Source organism: Phalacrocorax aristotelis, chromosome 4 (assembly GCF_949628215.1).
Source record: "Phalacrocorax aristotelis chromosome 4, bGulAri2.1, whole genome shotgun sequence".
In the NCBI taxonomy this organism is placed as follows: domain Eukaryota; kingdom Metazoa; phylum Chordata; class Aves; order Suliformes; family Phalacrocoracidae; genus Phalacrocorax; species Phalacrocorax aristotelis.
In genome coordinates, this window is record NC_134279.1 from 67,524,445 (window position 1) to 67,541,369 (window position 16,925).

Genomic DNA, 16,925 nt, shown 5'->3' on the forward strand with positions numbered 1-16,925 from the left:
TCATATGTTGTCTCTTGACACTGTGTGCAGCCTTACTGGCTTATGTGTTTGATTATTTTCCTTTTTTCTCCAGGTTAGACAGATCTTGGAGCTTTGCCCCAATTTGGAATATTTGGATCTCACTCAAACTGATATTTCAGACTCTGCGTTTGAAAGGTTAGATAACTGTTGTTTCCCTCGGAGGGGGGGAATCCAGCTTTTTGGGGTGTGAAAAACATTCAAATGTGTCTTAGTCCATTGCCAATATAGAGAGAAATAGAGACGTCACAGTCAAGGTTCACACATAACTAAACTAAACCAGAGTTAACAAAACAATGGAAACAGAAGTGAAGTGTGTAACTTTGTAATGGCCATGTAAAATGCTCTGTCTTCACTATTGGCTATGTATTACCTATAAGCGTGTAGTTATCCATAACAATAATTATGTTGCGTTCTAGTATTAACAACTTGAAACTGTCCATAGATTTTTGAGGAGTCACTCAGTTGTGGTAGCTCCTGGTCCAATAGAGCTGGTAGTGTTTGGAATACTGCTATATAAGACACGGATCAAATGGTGGGAGAAGCTCTAAGGCTTAGATGTAATAACCCCAGAGATTTCACTGATGTCAGTGGGGTGGTGCATGGATGCAGAGCCTGCACTGATGGGTCTTATTGTGATACTGAAACTCAGCTGTTTGTGTTTAACACTTAAATCATACGGTGCTCTCAAGCTTTCTGTGTTAACAACACAGAAGATTTTATCAGCATGGATGCTGGTAACAATGTTCTACAGCTTGTTCAAGAAGTGGCTCAGAAATCAATTTTTGTGAGCTTTTGGCAATCCCTAGTGAAACATTATTTGCTGTTCCTCATATATTTCCAACACCCCAATTTGTAATTAAAAAAGAGTTTGGCTTGCTGTAAATATAAGTAATCACTTATGGAAAGTAAATGATAGTTAACATTAACTATGGATAGGTCATTTAAATCAGCTGTATAATTTTATAGCTAATAATGTGCAATATTACTGTAGAACAAATTTCTATTTCAGTTGGTAAGGCTGAAGGGGTGACTTTTTGTTAATATGAGAAAGTCTGGTATCATTAACTTCTCTAATTGTAATTACTTTTATGGAATAATTAATACTGTACACAGAGTATGTTTCAGGAATCCAGCTATTCTCCCTGAAAGAGATGGGAAATGACAGGAGGATAGATGATTTAAGTACGCTGATATTCTAATATGTATAAATAGCTAAGCTTGAAAAACTCAAATACTAGAAAGTACAGCTATTAAAACACTTTGAACTGAATATTACATCACAGGTGGGGTTTTTTTAGTCGGGGAAGGGGGGCAATTTGCTAGTTCAGTAAGGTTTTTTTCAGCCTTCTGAGAAGTTAACTGTCGTGCCTAGTATCTTAGATGGTTCTTGGTAACTGCATCATACACAGCATAAGCTGCTTTTTGAAATTGTTTTCACATGTATGTTGTGCTTGCAGTCTCACCTGCTATTTCAAAATTTGTTCAATGTATGGCAAATCTGGACGACTTCTAAGTCTTAGTACATGGAAAAATACAGGTTCATGATTCATTTTACATTTCTTTCGACATAGTTTTTCTAGCCATATATACAGCTCTTGGAGTGTCAAATCTAACCTGCCTCTGGGGTATTTTCTTGAAATATTCTGTGAATTAATATAAGTATTTTACTTATGAAATGTTCTTTTGCATATTTAGCCTTAACATGTTTCTGAACAAAAACTAAAAAAAAAAAACACCCAAAGAAAACCAAAAAAACCCCACCAACCAACCAGCCCACTTTTTTCCCTGATTTTAGTTGGTCTTCACTTGGCTGTTGTCAAAATCTACGCCACCTTGATCTGTCTGGATGTGAAAAAATCACAGATGTGGCTATAGAGAGGATGTCCAGAGCACTGGGTATCATATCAAGTCACCATAACAGGGGTATTCTGAAAAGCTGCAGAAACAGGCATGCTAAGACTTTGTGGAAAAACAGAGAGATTAGTCTGCAGTCCAACAAGAAGTATAATTGTTTGCGTGAAATCAACAATCAGAACCTCTTTGAGGGAGCAGGAGATAGTGAGCAGCATTGGACTAAACCTGACGGCTCAGAAAACTTCAGTTCTGCTTATGTGTGGATGCTTGATGCAGATGATTTAGCTGACATTGAAGATGCTGCAGAGTGGAGACACAGAAATGTTGAAGGATTTTGTCTTATGGAACCAACATCCCATATTAGTTGTTCTGCATCTTGCTACAGTAGAGACATTTATGGCTTAAGGACTAGAGGGTGGCAGCAGCACTGTGCTTCTACTGACTTGATTTACTGCGGTCACTCATTTTGTTGTGCTGGGACAGCACTAAGAACTATTCAAGCACTTCCAGAGTCCTCTGCACTGTGTAAAAAACCAGCAAGGACTAAGCAGTCAGAGAAAACAGACTCTGCATACTCTGGGAGTAAAAAAACAGATGAAGAGACTGCACGAGTTCTTCAGTTTCTCAGTCTGTCTGGATGTTACCAGGTCACAGACCGTGCTCTCAGGTGAGGAGATATTTTTGAGCTATTTTGCTGCAGTGCATTTTTTCTGATTTTATTTGTTGGGTCATTCTGGGTGAATGTGCCTAGTTTCAGTAGAAACATTTTTATTGAAGAAACTCTAAGTTTTAAGTTGTCTTTGCATCTTAACATATTTATGGTACTAGACTTGAAAACTTGCTCCAGCTTTTCCTCTGAGGATTTAAAAAATACATATTTTTAGATGTAATCTCTGAAGTCAAGTATTGTTGTATATTTGCTGTTCTAGGCAGTATTAATGCTTTTAGATTTGATATTTAGTGATTTCTTGTTAAGAAATTGGGTTGCTTCACTGAGGTTTTTTTTTTTTATTATGCCTGTCAATATGCTTGAAACTTTATAAAGCTGGAGTAACATCTCATTTAGCCTGTCTGGATAATGACATAATTTACAGACAGGCTGGATTGATGGGCCAAGGCCAACTGTAAGAGATTCAACAAGGTCATGCGGTCAAGTGCTGGGTCTTACAGTTTGGTCACAACAACCCCATACAATGCTACACACTTGGGGAAGAGTAGCTGGAGAGCTGCCCAGCGGAGAAGGACCTGGGGGTGTTGGTCAACAACCGGCTGAACATGAGCCAGCAGTGTGCTCAGGTGGCCAAGAAGGTCAACAGCATCCTGGCTTGTATCAGGAATAGTGTGGCCAGCTGGAGTAGGGAAGTGATCATCTGCCCCATACTCTGCCCTGGTCAGACTACACCTTGAATACTGGGTGTAGTTTTGGGCCCCTGAGAACAAGACAGACATTGAGGTGCTGGAGTGTGTCCAAGAAAGAGCAGCAAAGCTGGTGAAGTGTCGGGAGCACAAGTTTTACAAGGAGTGGCTGAGGGAACTGGGGTTGTAGTGAGGTGGGTGTAGGTCTCTTTTCCCAAGTAACAAGCAATAGGACAAGAGGAAATGGCCTCAAGTTGCACCAGACAAGGTTTAGATTGTATATTAGGAAAAATTTCTTCACTAAAAGGGTTATTAAGCATTGGAACAGGCTGCCCAGGGAAATGATTGAGTCGCCATCCCTGGAGGTATTTAAAAGATGTGTAGGTATGGTGCTTAGGGACGTGGGATAGTGGTGGACTTGGCAGTGCTAGGTTAATGATTGGACTTGATGATCTTATGGGTCTTTTCCAACCTAAATGATTTTATGGTAATTTTGTGTGTGCAGAACATCATGTTAAATGACTTCATATAGCAATTCAAGGAGGAGAAAAACAGTTGGCTTGAACACTGAGATGGCATCAAGAGCTACAACATTTCCTGTGTTTGATAATATTTGCCACTGATACTTTGTATTGTCAGAAAAATGTAGTTACTGCTTCATAATGAAAATGGGATGAGGCTGGAGTACTTGCAGCCACCTGCTCAGGTGTGCTGCAGTTCTTAGGGCTAATTAAAGCTTCTTGGAGTGGGAAGACTTCATGCCTACCTGTACTGTGTGCTGTAGTCAACTGAAAAGGTGTGAGGCACGGCTGGCATTCATTTGTGCCTCTTGAGACTTCATCCCCATTTGACGTTCAGAAGTACTAGCTGTTCAAATGTCTCCTGTAGTGGTACTATTTTCACTCACCAGTGTTAGTCTTGCTCAGAGTAAGCTTCAGGTAGCAGTGCTTTCTGTTTGAGCTTGTTGCTGTTCAGGTGGTGGAGTGGACTGGTACTGCTGGTTTCACTTGGTGCTGATTAAGTCTTGCTGTGTGTCATTTGCATGTTATTGGTCTGTTTTTTCATGACTTGGTAATCTAGGACCAAAGGGAGATTTGGTCATTGAGTCATGGAAAGGGTTTAGTTGTGGTGCCAATTTCCTGTTGGTGCTTTTTGGATAAAAACCAGTATTTAAGAGCTGAGAATGTGCTGCAACAAGTGCTTCTTGCACTCACCAGAACAGTTTGAGTCCTTGAGGAAAGAGTGAAACCTCATAGTAGAAACCTGTGACAGTTCATTCTGGTTTTGTGGTCAACGGTTCTCTTTCTGCCTGCTGACAGGAGAAGGTTGTACAGTGATGTTCTGAAGGCATTTTCAGTTTTTATGTCCTGGCTTGAATCTGCTGCTTGGTGATTCAAGCCTGGTGTTTTTGTCAGGTAGGTGAGCTTGTTTGTGATTGAATTTGGGCTGGCTGCCCTGTGAGCTTACAGAGAAGCAAGCCGTCTAACAACATGGAGTGATTGCTTAGGTGTGGCTGTTGCATCAGCAGCCAAGCTCTCTTGGACTTGGAGGAAAAATAGAGAATTCCACGGGAATAATAAGGTGGTGTGTTGGCCAAGAGAGGCTCTGCTGTCAGCCCTAGGAAAATACAAATTTGGATTCCAAAACAAATTTAACAACAACAAAAAAAGACACTCAAACTTTTGGGAGTGTAATGTTCCAAGCTTGGGAGTGTTAGGTTTTCAGGGTGGGTTGAGGAATATACCTCACCTTGGAAGAGTTGCTAAAAGCAGTGGTGGTTTAGAGAACGTCTTGGCAGTTCTTTGGAATACTGGGTCATCTCTGGAGTCATTCATAAACAAAGTGATTTACCATTTAAGTCTGTCAGAGGAGTTGTTAGTTTCTGCAGAAATTGGTCCATTTTTCAGGTCTGTTCTGCAGCTTCAGGGGTGGTACCCTTCACAGGGTATGGAACTGCCAGATTTAAAACTACATGATATATTGGGGGGGCGTGTTTTTGTGGTTGGTGGGGTTTTGGTTGTTTTTTTTTCCCTACAAGACACAATTAAGTTTGTGGCTTGGGGACATAGTAGAGTACTTGTCAGTCTAGTGCTGTGCAGGCCCTTAACACTGCTCTTCTGTCTGTTTACAGGGCATTGACTCTGGGAGGAGGACTGCCGCATTTGGAACACCTTAACCTCTCGGGTTGTCTCACTGTAACTGGTGCGGGCCTGCAGGATTTAGTTTCTGCATGCCCGTCTCTAAACGATGAACACTTTTACTACTGTGATAACATCAACGGTAATGTCTTTTTATGAAGATGTGGCGCTTTTCTGGGGAGCAATGTTTGGTTAAGGACACTTTTGAAAACAAAACAAAAAGAACCACCAAAACCCTGCTTGTTTTTTCTTGCCTGTGTAGCACTGAGTATCACAGATTAATTACGAAATGACAACTGTTAAGTCAGTTTTTCCTCATTTGTTCTTTAAGGGTCTTTTTCTTAACACTAGTACAGTCCTGTATTACCTAGGAAAGCATTTTTAGTCCATGTATCTCACAGTTTAGTTGAGCATAAAGAATAGGGGCTAGAAAGTAGTTCTCCATATAGCTAATACACACTTTCCCTCTCCATATCTTCCCTGTAAATCATGTAGTTGTATGTTTTCTTTATGGTTGTAACTTCAGACAGAGGCTCCATTAGATTGGTACCAAAGGAGTGATTTTTAGGAAAGGAATGATGTGTTTTGCCATGTAAACATCTCCTCTCATATTATAGTAATGTTGGTATGGGATATTTTTCATCCTACCATCATGTGTTCTTAAGGAAAATGTAATTTAGTTTTTCTGGTTTTGCTTGAGTCAGGAACTTAGGGATGGATCTGAGCTGGGGAAGGATGTGGATAAATGCATAAAATACATTTATGGTGCAAGCCATTTCAGTGTTTACCACACTGGAATTCAGCCTATTATGTTAGGTCCACTAAGCATTCGTAGCATTAGAGATGGGAACCATGGTGTGACTTGTATTCCATGTGTGGATTTAAAACAGGTAAGTGCAACAGAAAGGAAGGGGAAAGGAGGATAATAATTGAGTTCACAGGATTATAAGAGCTAATTGTGTAAAACAAAACTATATTCCCTGGTAGTTCATGGTGTTCAGCTCGGTAGTTTGCATCTCTACTGAGATACAGCCACAGCAGGGGTACAGGCTTTGGTACTACAAGTAAATCAATCTGTACTGACATTTGGGTATTCAATCCACTGAAATTGATATAAGATGATGCACTTGGATTGGATCCTAATAGTAGAAGTGAAAGTATTAAATCATATTTACTTCCAGAATTTTTGCACTTTATGTGCTTTTTTGACACTGTTTTGTTTTGGGTGTTTTTGAGACACTTGCATTTTGTTGTTTCCTCCCATTCCATCCAGACTACAGCTTTTAAAAATCTTCTCGCATTTCAACCTGAAAATTATAAGGTTCCTTTTCTGAAATCCCTCACTGACTCTCCTTCCTGTGTTGTGCTGAGTTTAAAGATGTCTTCAAAGACTCGTTAGAAGCCTTTTTCCTTTTATATCTGGTTCCTTGCTATTTTTCCTCTGTTTTTGCTTCTGTCAGTAATATGAGACTCAATGCTCTGGTTTATGTTTAGGCATTTGTGTTTCTCTCCTTGTCCCTAAAATACTCTGTTGTCTTAGTGTTAGTTCACAAAGCCAGAATCTCTTATGTGAGTCCAGTGCTTTACAGCTTGGCTGTTCCATAATATCCTCAAGGAATTACTTATATTTAAACAGAATACTTTTTGGAAATATTCTATAAAGTTGTCCTGATCCTCTTCCTATTTATTTCCCTCCTTCTACTGCCTGCTGGAAGCTGTGAGCTTATAAATTCTGCTTGGTCCTGTAAAGCATCGTGCATGCCTTTGAATGAACAGTTACTCCTGTAGAGAAATCAACAGGAGAGTGGGGCTATCGTCTTGCATCTGTTGAGAAATAGTAGCATCTCAGAAGTTTGTGACTGTTTTCTTCAAGGAAGTTGATTAAAAACTTACAGGGGTGTCCTAGCGAAACTCTGAAATGCAAAATAACCTGTTGTAACTGAATCCCCTGCAGTTATTTTCACTCAAACTTCATTATGAGAGGCCTATTCAGTGTGAAATTAATGCCTTATTCCACTCTGTGGGCAGCAGGATTTCTGTGAGAGCTTGAACTATTTCTGTATCTTTCGGTATTTCTAAAGTAACTTCAGGGAAAGCACTAGCTGTTTCATTTAAATTAATCCATGTCTGAAGCTGTTTATGTTTGCACTTATATAGATTGTATTATTAACTGCTGCACAAAGATTACTGGTCTCTAAGCATGTAGAGAATAATTTCATAATTTTCTTTGCCCACCAGCTTATCAGGGATTGTTTTCGGGGAAGGAGATTTGTTCTGGGATCATGTTGGAAAACCCGTCAGTTTGCAGAACAAAATGGAAGCAACAGCATGGAATTTAGCCATCTTTGAATAATAAAGATACCACTTTGTTGTCTGTTGACATATAAAGGCTTTAATTTAACCTACAGCCTATTCTCAGATTTATTTCTACAAACACTGAGCCTAACAGTGGTCCTTACACACAGCTTCATTGGATTTTCTTTGTGGAGGGCTTGCTGGACTTGTTTGTAGGCATGTTTGTATGCAGTTTTCAGATTTTGATTGCAAGTGCTGCTCTAACCGTAGCTGTGCTACCTTTTCAGTAGACTAAAACTAAAAAAGTAGAGCAGCTGTGATTAGACTGGTTAGACTTAGTTGCGTCTGAGTCAGACTGCTGTTGCACAGCAGTAATATCATGCAGTTTTTATGACCAGAGACCATGAATTTCCACACGCTTGTTTTCTGTTTGTTTACTCTTAGCATGACTTCAGTTCTTGGTTTGTATACTAATGCTTAGAATCTCTTCCGATGTTTTGCTCAACACTGGAGACTTGGAGTTAGATAACTCTCAGCTGCAGCTGAAAACAAATCTGTCAGTATACACCCCTTCTAATTGCTGATTTCATTTAATGTCTAAAATGCATTTGATTGTGAATCTCACTGAACTTGGTAAGAACAGTTTCAATGTTTGAGTTATGTCTTGTCATTTTCACAGTTTCTATTTCCCTGTAGGCTGTTTTGTCCAGCTGTGTTCAGTCTCCTTACTGTATTTTCTGTTTTAAAGCCTGGAGTACTGTCAGCTTCAGGGTTAGGAAAATAGAGCTCCCTAATTTCTGTAGCAGTAGCTTATTTCCGCTTTTGACTATGATTCAGTTTCCAGAGTGTTTTATGATGTATTTCTCAGGTGTTGTAACTAAAGAAATAGGGTATTAGTGAAACAAAGTTGTGATTCTGACGATTCGCTCTTTTCTGGCGTTTTAGAAATTCATTGGTCCTAGCTTGATCTGTCTTCCAGCAATGGAGCAAAGACTTTGCAATTTCTGTTAAGATTTATGGACTCCTGTGTGTAGATTTATATGGGAATGCATTGTTAGACATCAAGTGTTTGGTCTCCCTTTAAGTTCTGTGGATAACCAAGGTGCTCTCATAAAGGTCTCTAAGTGTAACTTTACCAAAGGCTGATAGAGAGTAGCACTCAGTAAACTCAGATTTGAATTTAATATTGCCTTTATATATATTTTTTTAAAACTAACGCTTAATTTGATCACTTTTTTGTAATTCCCCTGTAATGTATTACTTTGGCTACATTACCATCAAATACAGTACATGGTGTTGATGGTGGAACCTCTCGCTGCTGGTGGCTGTGAAAAAGAACTGTCTTTCCTGACTGCCTTTGTTCCTCCCAGCTCATTCTTACTGCCTTCCTGTGGCCAGCATTAGTCTTTGGGCGGCTGCTTGGTGAACTCAGTGAAGACCTGGTGTAGCTTTTTTTTCTCCTTCCTAGATGGGTCAGGGATCCATCTTGCTGTAGACCGTGTGAATGTTTCTGCTGCCACAGGCGAGAGCTAGAACAACTGGCTGAAGGGATGTGGTGGTGGCGGCAGCCAGTTGTCCTGGCTGGAGTGGCTCTTCCACCATGGTGTTGGTCTGGCTTGTCATGTATTCTTGGTGAAATGCCTAACGTTCTAGGAACTTTTGACTAATTTTGGTTTTACTAGTACATGTAGCAAAATGGAGTAATCAAAACAGCTGTGCTCTTTTCTTACATTGCCAGATGTTTTTACATGTACTTTTATTTGAAAACAGTGAGAGCTGTTCATTGTGAGTAAGCAGACCTCTGTCCTGGGTCACCTCAAGCATCTGAGCAAGCAGATGTGCATGTGAAGAGCATTATGATAATCCAATTCAGAGGTAGCTAAACCAGTAATGTAGACTGTGGCAGGTTAGACAAGAATCTGATTAACTTCGCTTTCCCAGGTGAACCAGCCCAAAACACATTTGAGGCACTTCATTGCTAGCACTCATTAAGTCTTCACAGTCAGTATAAAGAGAGAGACCCTTCTGAAAGTGATTCAGCCCTGCCGTAAGATCTGAAATGATCATCTCATTCACTGGGCAATACATAAGGGAACTGTGTGCAGTTATCATACTGCTTAACCTGGTGCATCAGTGAGGTAAGACGAATTGGAGACCTTGTAGATAGAGTCCAAAGAAAACAGGAGAGAGTGGGTTTTGGCAAGATTAAAGAGGTCATTTGAATTTCAACAGAGATAGTTTGAAAACAAAGTCCAGTCCAAATGAGGTCAGTAGCAAAGACTGGGGAAATCAGAGATTAGGAAACCAAAGAAGTGTAGCCAAAAGTCAGTTGTAGTAAATAAAAGTTAGGGAAATGTTTTTTGTGGCTATCAAAAGAAAAGGTATTTTGATCCTATCTGTATTGCACGTGAAAAGAGGAAGCTGAGGAGGGCTAGGGCATTTATAGAGGAGACAGATGACCTGTGATGGAGGAGATCAGTTTTTTATATCAAAACATAAATGAAATTATTCATAACCAAATAGCCTTACTGTTAAAACAACCATTAATGACACTGACTACCTTGTTGTAATAAGAGCATAAAATACTCTCCAAGTTACGGGAATTGCCTGCAGAGGCTAAGAAAGAATATGGGGGGCGGGGGGGGAGATTCTGGGAGATGAGGTTTGAGCCCTGAACATTCCATCAGAGTTGTTTGTCAGAGGCTGTAAAGGAGAGGAAAGCTTGTGATGGTATGATGATTAGACGTGGGACAAGAAATGCAGCATAGGAAGGAGGGTGAATTTTCACTGTGGTGTGGCTAATGCCATTTGTAATTCAGTGCCTAATAAATTAGGAAATGAACCTATAAACTTTTCAGCTGATGCAGTTTACTTACAAGTTTCTAAGTTTTTGAGATTCTAAGTTGCTGTAAGACTAGTTTAAATTTAAAAATTGAAAGCTCATTAAAGGAGAGGAAGCAAGGGCAGGGCTTAATGGTCACTGTTCAGGGTGGACAGCAATCTGGGTGGTGACATCCCTCCTCATCCCCCCCCTCCCCAAGAGTTCTGTGCTGTGATCAGTCTTACTCCTCATTTCCATTGCTGTTGTGGTCTAAGAAATGTATGCAGTAATTTCCAGGTTTTTGAGTGGTATTGCACTGCCTCAGGTAATGATAGTGGTACTGAAGATTTCCAGAAGGACTTCTATGAGCTTCAGTATAGCTGTATGTATGGTTATATGTCTGGGTGGTTGGGAATAATCAAACTGATTGCATGACACTGAATTTGGAGCTGGCAGTTGCACTGTGGAGACAATGATTTGAGAGAGCTGTTGGTGCTAATTCTGAGATCTTTCCTGTTTGCAGCAGCAGCCAAAAAAGCCACCGATGTTATGCATCGACAGGGTGTTGAAAACAATATCTATCGAGGGTGTTGCTGCGTGGTCCTGAAAGCCTTGGGGCACTCACATTCGGAGTACTGCATGCGGTTTTGGTCTCCCCATCCTGAGGAGTGTGCGTAATGGAGTTACCAAAGATACAGAAGAGCTTTACTGAAAAGAGTTAGGGAACTGAGCAGCTGTCTTGCAAGGAGACAGTCAGAAGGCTGGGATGTTTCAATATGGGAATGAGAAGGCAGGAAGGGGGGTGACTGTGTACAGAACTGGGAAGGCAGTAGATGAGGTGAATGTGCAACAGCAACTCTCCAAATTCTGCAGTATTAGAGCTCAGGGACGGTAGGTGAAATGAGTAGGCGACTGATTTAAAGCAGATGTACAGTGTAGTGAACTGCTGGAACTTGGTCCCGTGGGAGGTGGTGGAAGCGGTTAGTATGGGCAGGTTCAAAAAGAGGTTAAATGCTTGCATACACAACTGCACCATAAGCAAATACTGAAGTGAATGGACTTTGGTGTCCCTGCTACAACAGTTGGGGGTGCTGCGGAGATACAAAAGGTATGCATGGCAGGCTTGTATGGTCTCCCTGGATAAGACTTGCTGTTGCCAGTGATGAAGGTAGGCTTAGATGGACCGCTGGTCAGACCTGAAGGGCAGTTTCTACGTTCCAGTTATGGGCATGAGGAAGAACATTCCTAAAACGAGCAAGAACAGGATGGAGAGCGATATTAAAGTATACTGAGTATTCCCTTCCTTGGGATGTTGTGGTTCTGTACGTTTTGTCAACAAGGATTTTACTAGAAATGTGACAGTTGCTTCAGAATTACTGATGTGCTGCTTAGCTGTGGCAGCGGTGAGGAGGGTCAGCTACGACTTGGAAAATGCTGCTGCACAGAACATGCTCTGCTAAACCAGCTATTCAGAAGCACCGAGTCTCCTTTTTAAAGGACTTACGAAGAAGCTTTCAAACTCTAGCTCGTAAGTGACTTGGAGGATCAAAATTTAGTTCAGGTGAACAAAAAGATTTGAAAACAAGTTTATTGACAAATGAAAAGTTTACTTTTTCACATACTGTAACCATTGTCCTTCATTATAGCTTCAGGTTTGTTTTATTCAGTCTCATACATGTTAACTTAATTACCTTGTAGACTGTTGCTCAGTGGCGTGTGGCATAAGGCAGAACGCTGTTTTCCAGGCACCAGGTTCTTGGAAATTGAGTTACAACTTTTAAGTTACTGTTCCAGGGGAGCCTAGCCCGTTACATTATTTTGCTAGTCCCTTCTAAATGTATTAAAAACACCTTAAACATTACCTTTTTTTTTTGTCTCCTGTACCAAGGGGGGCAGTGTGGGTTGTCCTGGTTAGGTCTTTACCTGCTTGTTTTGGTTAACTCGGCAACCCACTTCCAATTTGTGTTGGGTGCCAGCATTCAGCCAACCTGATTGTAAATGTTTGTGTCTCTAAAGCGGCCGTATGGGTGCAGGAAATAAAATCCTCTACTAATACATTTAATAGTTTCTTATCTCATGATCACATTAACATTTCAAATTAAAGGGATAACAGTAAGCAAAGGTAAGTGGAGGTGGGTAGAATTACGGTGTCGTTTCATACTCTCTGTGCTTGCAACTTTTTCTTTCTTTTTGAATGGCTAGATTTTAGCCTTTTGGCTTCTGATAACTGCAGCGATACTGAAAGTGATTTTCTCCTCTTAGTTCTTGAATTTCCAGTCAGAGTATGTGAGGTGTAGCCAACCCTGAAATGTTCATGGAGAAAAAAAACCTTCCAGAATAAAAAAAACTGTTTCCATTATAGTAGAAATAGTCTTGGAGATGATGGTTTCTTTGGTAAAGCCATGAAGTCGTCATCTGAATTTGAAAAATGGGAGTTAAATATACAATGGGAAAATATACCTCAATTCTGAAAGCCAGCAGTGAGAGCTGGCTTAGACTTGCTCATTTAACGTTGCTCATCGTACATCTGTGTCATTTCGAATGTGCTATCTAAATGGGACTAAGCTATCAGAGCAAAAATCTCTTGAAAAATAACTTCCAACTGAGGTTTTTATACTGTGATAGTACTGGCAGCGTGTCAGGCTTCACAGTGCCGAATGAAGTGTAGTGTATTAAAAAAAAAGAGACATTTTCTGAATTACCAGGTTACAAGAATTCTGAATTTAAATAAATGGCCTTTTTCTTCTTTTCACATTTGTTCTGTTTTTGTGCAGGTCCTCATGCTGAAACCGCCAGTGGATGCCAGAATTTGCAGTGTGGTTTTCGGGCCTGCTGCCGCTCTGGCGAATGACCGCTGACTTCTGATCTTTCAGTCTACTTCATTTAGCTGAGCAGGCTTCCTTTCATGCACTTTACTTACAGTTCGTATCTTGTGTTAACAATCCTTGGAGTGAGATTTGTTATACTAGCCTGACCCTGCCCACAACTTCGAAATCTTAATTATGAGTGTACTGTACAGTGTTGTAACGATCTCACAAAATCTCATTTGGTTTGAAGGGTGTTGGGTTCTGTTTTACTTAATTTGGGGAAGATGGGAAAACATTCAGATTTCTTTTCTAATGCCACTTTCTTCCAGGTTTGGCACTTAAATATACTTTACTGGATTATTTTGTGTTAAGTGTTGTTTTTGTTTTTTTTTTTTAAATTCTGAATCCGTAAGTACAATATGAAGCTCTGCAGAGAACTTGAAATGTATTGTTTGCATTTGGGTAACAATTATATACATCCTTAGGAGCCTTGTTTCTTCCCCTTGCCTCTCATCCTGAAGTTGTTCTTTATATTGCAAAATGAGGGAGATTCCCACCTTCCTTTTGCATTTGGTTTTGTATTTGGGCTTGAAAGACATACTCAAATAAAAGATTCTCACCAATAAAAAAAATTATGTAGCAGTTGTTACTTATGCTTTTAAGGTGTAATATCCAGGCGTACCACGCCAGCGGGCTGCAGAGATGGGTGGGCGGCTGTTGTGGTAGTTGCAGAGCTGTGAATCTCGCAGTGTGTGCGTGGGGGTTTCTTCTACGGTTTTTTTTCCATGACTGTGTTAAGAAGCATTGTTTGAAACAGCTTCCAAGAAAGTCAGTTTTCATTCATATGAAGTCTGTGGAAGACAAAAATAATTTTCCCCATCACTTTGAATTTTAAGACCACCCCTCACTGAAGAGTACAGACTAGCGGGGAGGCAGAGAATCCCTTGTTGGGCTTAGTGAGACTTGCACTAGGGAGGGGGATGCCCTGTCTGGGTGTAGTGGGCAAGCGCGTGGGGAAGAGCCCATCGCAAGAGGAAGCGAGCGTTGCAGCCCGCGTTAAGTTGCAAACTTTAATGGCTGCCCGCTGGTATGACTGGCATCAGGCAGCTTTTGTGGAAGGCAGATGGGTTTTTTTTCTCCCCCCATCCTGCCTCATTTTGAAGGCTGACAATAGGTCAAAATCATAAATTTTACTTGTTTTATCAATTGGATAAATTCTTTAGAGCAGTATTTATTTAGGACAGCAGTCATGGTGACGTAACGTAGCTTTCCAGATTCTCGGTGTCTGGGAAGCCAGCTTGCAGGCATAGCTGGGGATTACAGTAAACTCAAGTTTTGACACCATCTTGCTGCCACTAATAGTGGAGAGTGGTAAGGCAGGAAAAACACCGGTGAATGTGGAGTTGATGCAGAGCTGGCTGTTCATGTAACAGCTGAACGTGGGCTGGGGCAGAACGTACAGGGCTCAGTCAGAAGCCTACAGAAGACACACGAAAGGATGCTGTGACTCCAGCAACTGCTCGTTCAAGGAAGCTGCATTAGACTGACTTTGGTGCCCAAAGGTTAGTGTAGGCACGTGACCATTTGTGCAGCGCTGACAGAGGTGAGACGAGAGTAGCAAGGCACACAGTGGGTTTTCTTGCATCTCTCCTTGTTCCAGAACTCGTTTCTGAGGCTGGGGAGGTGCAGCTAGAGATCCCTTTCCTTGCTGCTAGGTGGTGGTTTCTGTGCAGATTGGTGGAGGCACAGCTGAGGGCCGCACCAGCTGCAGAAGGTTCTGTTCACTTACATCGTGTTTCTTCTTCACCCTTCGGAGGGGAGTGGGCCTAAACATGGAAGATGTCATCAGTGTTGTTCAGCAAGGCACTGTCTGTATAATGATGATGTAGCCACACCTCTCTGCTGGAGACTATAGAGCCTGTGGCTCCTGCTGCACGTTCGCTCTAAACCAAAGATTTTGTGTCTAGTATTAGATGGACTGCGTCTACTTTGAAATTGAGCTCAAGAACAATCTTAACTTTGATATGTTCTGATGAACATCCTTTCTAGCTCAACCTACCATCATTTTTGCTTGAAAGAGTTTAATTAGGAAGGTAACTACAGGAAAAATGTGTATGTGTATATATATCTCAGCATAAGCAGTTAAAACCACTACTTACACCCTAAGAAGTGAATTTGAAAAGAATACTAAAAATCATAATTTTTTACTAGGGTAACTTGCAGATAAGGATCTCATACTCAAAAGTAATTTAACCAAATTCTTATATAAAAAAACTTCTGCTTTGGTATAAATATTTATTAAATACTTTCAAGAAAATGTCCTCTTATACCTCTAAATAGCGCTGGCATTACATTAAGTGTGAAGTAGCAGAAGCAGCAGCTTATTAAAAATTGAAGTATGGCCTTCACTGATGGCTCTGGTGCATGAAATGTATTCATAGGTGAATAGGCCTGGTCTTCATTCAGGAATGCAGGCCCTGGGAAACTGTAACTATTTGTATTGTAACTGAAGGACAGCGTCTTTGAAGAGGAAGGAGGTCTGTAGATAAACTGACTAGCTAAAAACAGGCTTTGAGGCATGACTCCAGGAACCAGGTTTCACCTGAAAATACAGCGGCCAAACTCTGCCATTCTACTCCGCAATGCCGCTGTATGCGGGCGTCTGTAATGCTTTTAAGAGTGTCATGTCCCACTGGGAGCTACAAAACACCGTATAGAAAATCAGCTCTTAGTACTGGAACTTCAAGCTGTCTGTCTCTTCCTTAGCGGTAATAAGCAAGATTTTCAGTGGTTGAAGGGTGAATAAAGCTTGTGTTTGCAGCTACTAAAAACAGTGAGAACCTGATTTTCAGGTAGCTCAAATCAGTGGTGTGAGAAATCTGTTGTATTTACCCCTACGTAAGCAAATTTCTTGGGGTATTCTGACTGGTCTATACTACCTATTTCGAACAAGTGAAGCAACATAAATCCATACAGAGAGAACATTTTGGGGGTAAGCATGAATATACACGGCTAGAGCAAATTCAACATTGGAAATGTCAATGGTGTGAACTCCTGTGCTGTGAACAGCTTCTATTAAAGGTCTGACTTCAGAAAATGGCATATGAATAGGAAATCCAGAGACCTGGGAGAAAGGAAGAGGAAAAAACACGTAAGAAGAAAAGGTAAAGGCACCTGAATAAATACAGTTTTAAAAATCTGTTTGACTGTGCATGTAAATTTATCTGGTCTGTTGCTGGCCTGAGGAAACTCAATAAAAAAAAGCCCCTTTTATATTTTAATGTCACCTCCCTATTTCATATACTCCAGGCAAGCTTTGACATTTTTCCTCTTTAGTTTACTTGGAACTCCACCCAAAGATGTTTAGAAATCCATTAGAATATATTATTGAACACATACAGTGTAAGTTTGCTGCTTACGGGTTTCAGTTTGTGGTGGTGTGTCTGCACTGGCTGTGGATTTGTGGTGGCAAATGCCTCCTGCCCATTATACATTCCAGGCCCAAGAGGAACTGAAACCTCAACCCACCTTGAAAATCGCCATAGCTGCGTACAGTATTGTTACCACGTGTGCTTTACATGGAAGGCAGAAGGACCTAACCTTTAGAACAGACTGGAGGAAGAATGCATGTGT

At 40.8% G+C, this 16,925-nt stretch overlaps 2 protein-coding genes across 3 annotated transcripts in view; one reads left to right on the forward strand and one right to left on the reverse strand.

The window, feature by feature from the left end:
- The window catches only part of FBXL5 (F-box and leucine rich repeat protein 5), a 37,061-nt gene extending 23,137 nt beyond the window's left edge, over positions 1–13,924 (forward strand). The window contains exons 8-11 of the mRNA XM_075091844.1: positions 74–156; positions 1,817–2,542; positions 5,363–5,511; positions 13,260–13,924. Of these exons, the coding sequence (XP_074947945.1) occupies positions 74–156; positions 1,817–2,542; positions 5,363–5,511; positions 13,260–13,336 (1,035 nt within the window). The 3' untranslated portion in view covers positions 13,337–13,924. The remainder of the gene's footprint in view (positions 1–73; positions 157–1,816; positions 2,543–5,362; positions 5,512–13,259) is intronic.
- The window catches only part of LOC142056642 (complement C1q tumor necrosis factor-related protein 7), a 125,843-nt gene continuing 122,584 nt past the window's right edge, over positions 13,667–16,925 (reverse strand). For both annotated transcript variants that reach the window (XM_075091840.1, XM_075091839.1), the window contains exon 35: positions 13,667–16,416. In XM_075091840.1, coding sequence (XP_074947941.1) covers positions 16,228–16,416 — 189 coding nt within the window. In that variant the 3' untranslated portion in view covers positions 13,667–16,227. The remainder of the gene's footprint in view (positions 16,417–16,925) is intronic.